At 32.7% G+C, this 4,919-nt stretch overlaps 1 protein-coding gene across 2 annotated transcripts; it reads left to right on the forward strand.

The window, feature by feature from the left end:
- The first annotated feature begins 2,369 nt into the window (after positions 1-2,369).
- On the forward strand, positions 2,370-4,626 carry LOC120332751 (uncharacterized). Of its 2 annotated transcripts, XM_078119225.1 has the most exons (5): positions 2,370-2,576; positions 2,706-2,991; positions 3,438-3,582; positions 3,908-4,020; positions 4,334-4,626. In XM_078119225.1, the coding sequence occupies exons 2-5, from the start codon at positions 2,968-2,970 to the stop codon at positions 4,568-4,570; spliced, it is 519 nt and encodes a 172-aa protein (XP_077975351.1). In that variant the 5' UTR covers positions 2,370-2,576; positions 2,706-2,967; the 3' UTR covers positions 4,571-4,626. The 2 variants fall into 2 exon arrangements, with proteins under 2 accessions (XP_077975351.1, XP_077975350.1); XM_078119224.1 differs by having other exon boundaries at positions 2,370-2,991.
- Positions 4,627-4,919: the final 293 nt, after the last annotated feature.

A 4,919-nucleotide genomic window follows, 5' to 3' on the forward strand; every position in this document is an offset into this window, starting at 1 on the left:
TGATATGTCTTTAGGTGCAAAAGATAACTTACATGCATTTGGTTATTTTTACGCGGTGTTTCGAAAATGTAATGTTCCACTTTTCCCACTTTTCCTATTCCTTTCCTTTTCCTATTTCCCACGCTTTATTCATAGATAGCTAATTTTTGGTAACAACTTGTAGTTGAAAAAAGTTTAAAATTGTAATCAACTTTCATGGTACCAGAAAACGTGACGTTATATACTAAATTTCTACTTGCAATTGTAGTAAGCGTGCGTGATTCGATTGCCAGCACTCTCGTTACACAAATCACCCACATTGGACATGTTGGACACGCGGGACAAGTGCGACACGTACGTGGAACACGTGGGACAAGTAAGACACGTAAGTGCGGCACGTGGGGCAAGCCAAACAAGTGCGACAGGACATTTTTGAGACACCCATTCTTAAGTTATTATTGCCAGGAATTGGGAGATTTTAATTGATTGCGTCTAATAGTTTTCCAGTGCAAAGTGGAATCATTTCTGAAGATAATTCCTTTTTTGTTCTCTTTTTCTTTATGATTTTTGAATTGGTATGCATCTGAACGCAATCAGCAAAATTTAAGATTCATAAAACTCATCTGCGCGTGGTTCCAATTAAAACATTTCGAATTTTATGATAAAAAATCGCAAAATCAGTTTTTTTAATCATATGTTTGTTGGATAATCTATATTTAATAAGGCAAAGAATTACGGATAACAAAGTGGGAAATATGATTTCAGGGTACAAATTCAATGCATTAACATGATAAATATAAGAGTTAAAAGTAAATAGTCTAATAAGCCAATATATATATAGATGCATTATAAATAATTTATTTCTAGAATAATATGAATCTTGTTATACTAATCATATATGTATATCGACAGTTTCATTCTCATATAAGATGAATATATTTTAAATGTATAGGCGTTATACATTTATAATATACAGTATATATCATACATGAGAATGAAGGGTGTTATATTTGGAATTCTGCATAATATGGCATTATTTAATGCAATACATAATAATGCATGAATCATTTAACCTGACTCTAACTGACCTCAGGTATATAATGTTTAACATGCTCACGTGTTTCCATATTACTACTTGAGTTTTTTTCAATAGCAAATAGCAGTTTGCCATACCGACACAAAAAATCAATTTTTTCAGAAATACTTTATAGTTTTTATAATTTGATGAATAATATGTATTTTATGGGTTATGTTGAAACAAAATGTATCAACAAATAGGTGTTTCAATGGCAAAAAGTATAGATCAAAATTTCATATTATAGCACATGCAACTTATTCAGTTTCAACCATATTTTACAAGGTAATAAATAACCAGCGAACAACAAAGTAGCATTTGTTATCTTTTCATTTTTAGCTTTCTTGAACACTGGCCTTTCCCAAATCATGTTTGCTATTTCACTGTTTTTGTTTATCCCCAGAAAGTGTTTTCTTGGTAAGTCCATTCCAAGAAATTTACACAGAGGTTCCCATCAACTTTTGCAGTTGTAAATTAGAAGACGATCTCTGAATTATATAAAAGGTTCATCTTAAGCTAGTCTATTTTATTTTATTTTTTTCTGAATAAAGTATAGAATATTGATATAAGTATGTAGATATATAAACCTGATGGATTTGGTAAAACAGAGTTGCAAAATCAGTAGCAGTGTTTGAAAAATAATATTTGAAATAAATAAATAAAAGAGGTAATAAATAAAATGTGAAAACGAACATATGGAAAACGGACAAATGAAAATATAAATTTATTTGCCTTCAGATATTCAGATTTGAAAGAATTTGATCACATCATGTTCGAATTTTAAATTTTACACAAAGTTTCAGAATTTTTGCTCAATGGATTCATAAAGAAAATAAAGCTTAAGCTATTTGTGCGACACCAAAATCTGGCCCAAATATTTCCGTCGCCCAAATACAGCGAAAATAACCCCGTGTTGTCGACCAAATCGATAAAATAGGAATACATATATATAAATTGCATATTTGCTATTTTACAACCGACCGTTATGAATATATATCCAATGAGTGCATTGGCTTTAACATAATTTTGGTAATTCAGAATACTGAGTCACCACGTGCTAATTTTGTAATTTTTCTTTTTCGTGTTTTTGTTCTTGTCGTTATGAAAAAAACGGGCGTCTATTCAACTAGTGGAACAATTACTTCAAAATTTTCAGTGGGTAAAAATTGTTGTCGTCGCTTGAATTCTATTGTTTTTATTTAGTTCAACAAACTACGAAGGCTCTACGGGATTATTTTTTGTGCGTGTTGACGTTGTCAAAATTAAAAACTGCGCTCCTGGTGGCCGTTCGCGATCTGGTAGCCAGTCCAAGTTGGGAAGACTACGGTACTTGCAGTCCCATACCGTACTGTTTCATTTTGGACTGCGTGTCTATATTTTGAGCATTGATCTCTTGTCTTATTTGCACTCTAAGAAAAGATGAACGTTGCTGATGCCGTACAAATAAGCGATAATTTAAATGCCTTTGTGGCGGGTTGAAGCGCGCGTGCTTCGTTTCGGAATTCGTATGATAAAGTCGGGGGTTAGTTAATGATTAATGCAATTTCTGCCGGCGTTCAAATATGCAGTACATGTTCGAACACGGTCGTAAATATAATAGGTCAAATAGTTGTAACTTGACTAGCTACTATTTTCTTTGTCGAGATTGCAGTGGACTGTGATAACTGAGCAAGACGACATAAAATGAAGGTGATATGTGCTGGAATGTCAAAATGTGGAACGAAAAGTATGCATTCTGCTTTAGAAGAACTCGGATTCGAAGTGCATGACTTCCCAGAAGCATATGACAATTTTGAATAGAAATATCTGAAATTTATTTCCAGAGGATGGACCTCTAGGGAGTTCCAAGTAATGTACAATGATGTCGATGCTGTGGTGGACGCTCCAACTTATTACTATACTGGGAAGAATTGATGGAGGCTTTTCCGGAAGCAAAGGTTGGATATATATATACATTACTTTTGGTCTTTCAGCATTCCTTATACTTGTATGAACTTGTACTCGATGAAGTTAGTTAAAATTAAATGACGTTACGTTTTAACTGTTTGCAAAATTAGAAGGCAGGTGAAATTATATATAAATAGACCTTCTTTCTTAATATCTTATGATTTCTAACTACAACAAACAAGTTAAAAGCACAACATCAATGAAATCTAACTAAAAATTTATAATCTCTCATATGCGACACGTTGCAAACGTTGACAGTTTGGTCCAGCATATGTCAATCTTTGAAAAGGCAAGGCAAAAATGCTCTTGTCTGTGACTATAGTTCCTTTAAATCACCCATATTGAAACAAGAAGATTAAACTGGGTTCCACAACACTTTCTTGTAAAGATTTCTTCAAACAAGACAGAAAGATTTGTTAATTTGCTTATTTAACAGGTAATACTAATGACTAGGGACGACGAAGAAATTTGGTTTGAAAGTATTAAAAAACAGCTGCTTTCAGTTAATGGATTGCATAGTTACTACTATCAACTTTTTTCGCCAACCTGGAGAAAATTTTGGAAATTTGCACTAAATTGTTGTAAGTAACATTAAATTCTTTTAAAAAACATTTTTCTCAATTTTTCATCAAGAAAATTTTTTCTATCGAGGTTTGCCAAGATAAGCAGCTCTATTTTAAAGAAGTTTTTAGATAATCAGATTTTTCCAATTTTCAGTTATCAAATATAAAATTGGAAAAATAATAATCATTTTCTATAATGCAACATATTTACATAAAAAAGAGATACTACATTTTTAGTTTGCTTAACTAGCTCAAAACATTCCTCATTGCAATAAATTGAATCAACCACGAAAGTTGTATTGCATTTGCGACTTGAACATACAATATTCATTTTAATATTTAGGTCACGTTGCTTTTGGACAAGAACAATATAGTTGTATGTACTTTGGAGAGGAAGACCCCCCGAAACTCCCTTTCGTGCTGGCGTATAAAAAGCACATTGCTCATGTAATTCAGGTACGTTGAATTCACAAACGGCTTATGGGGAAAATAGCAAGATTTGGATGTTGCAAAATGTTTTAGTGTTATAGACTATTAATTTACTTTAATTAGATTAGTATCTATCAGATTTGCCTAAATCGCCTTGTAAACTTCTTGGTTGTTGCAGCACGCAAACAACTATTAATTAAATGCATTGGATAAAATATCAACTTGAGGTTTCAAATATAAAACAACAAAAAAATATATTCCATGCGGTATTTAGAAAAAAACATACGAACAAACTAAAATGACCTAACTTAAAAAAAATGAACCATTTTTCATAATTCAGAGATGCCCAAAAGATCGTCTTCTAATTTACAACTGCAAAAGTGGATGGAAACCTCTGTGTAAATTTCTTGGAAAGGACGTACCAAGAAAGGATTTTCCCTGGATAAACAAAAACTGTGAATTGGCAAACATGCTTTGGGAAATGCCAATGTTCAAGAAAGCTAAAAATGAAATGTTAACAAATGCTACTCTGTTGTTTGCTGGTATTATATTCGCTGGATATTACTTTGTAAAATAAGGTTGGAATTAAATAAGCTGCATGTGCTATTAATACAAGAGAGCTACGCCAAGATATATGGACACGTCTGTTCGCAGTACAGTATGGTTTACCGTACCGTCAGATCACAGTGTACAAATATATTCACACCAAGCGATGCAGTACAGTCGGACACAAAAAGGCGTCCGATGCCCGCAGAACGTTCGATGAAAAGCTACTTCCGCTAGGTGTCCAAAAAGGTCAAAGAACAACAACATATTAAAACGATCCATATGTACACTACGTGTCCAATAACTTGAAGGTGATTGTAATGTATACTTTCCATTGTTAAAACACGCTTTCCTATATTTCTTGAAACATATGACACATA

This window comes from Styela clava, chromosome 13 (genome assembly GCF_964204865.1).
Source record: "Styela clava chromosome 13, kaStyClav1.hap1.2, whole genome shotgun sequence".
Taxonomy (NCBI): domain Eukaryota; kingdom Metazoa; phylum Chordata; class Ascidiacea; order Stolidobranchia; family Styelidae; genus Styela; species Styela clava.

Excerpts from the sequence above, each read along its gene's own strand:
- LOC120332751 (XM_078119224.1), top strand. The coding sequence starts at position 2,968 with ATGGAGGCTTTTCCGGAAGCAAAG. Across the intron at positions 2,992-3,437 it reads AGGCTTTTCCGGAAGCAAAG|GTAATACTAATGACTAGGGA; the intron begins GTTGGATATATA and ends CTTATTTAACAG. Across the intron at positions 4,021-4,333 it reads ACATTGCTCATGTAATTCAG|AGATGCCCAAAAGATCGTCT; the intron begins GTACGTTGAATT and ends TTCATAATTCAG.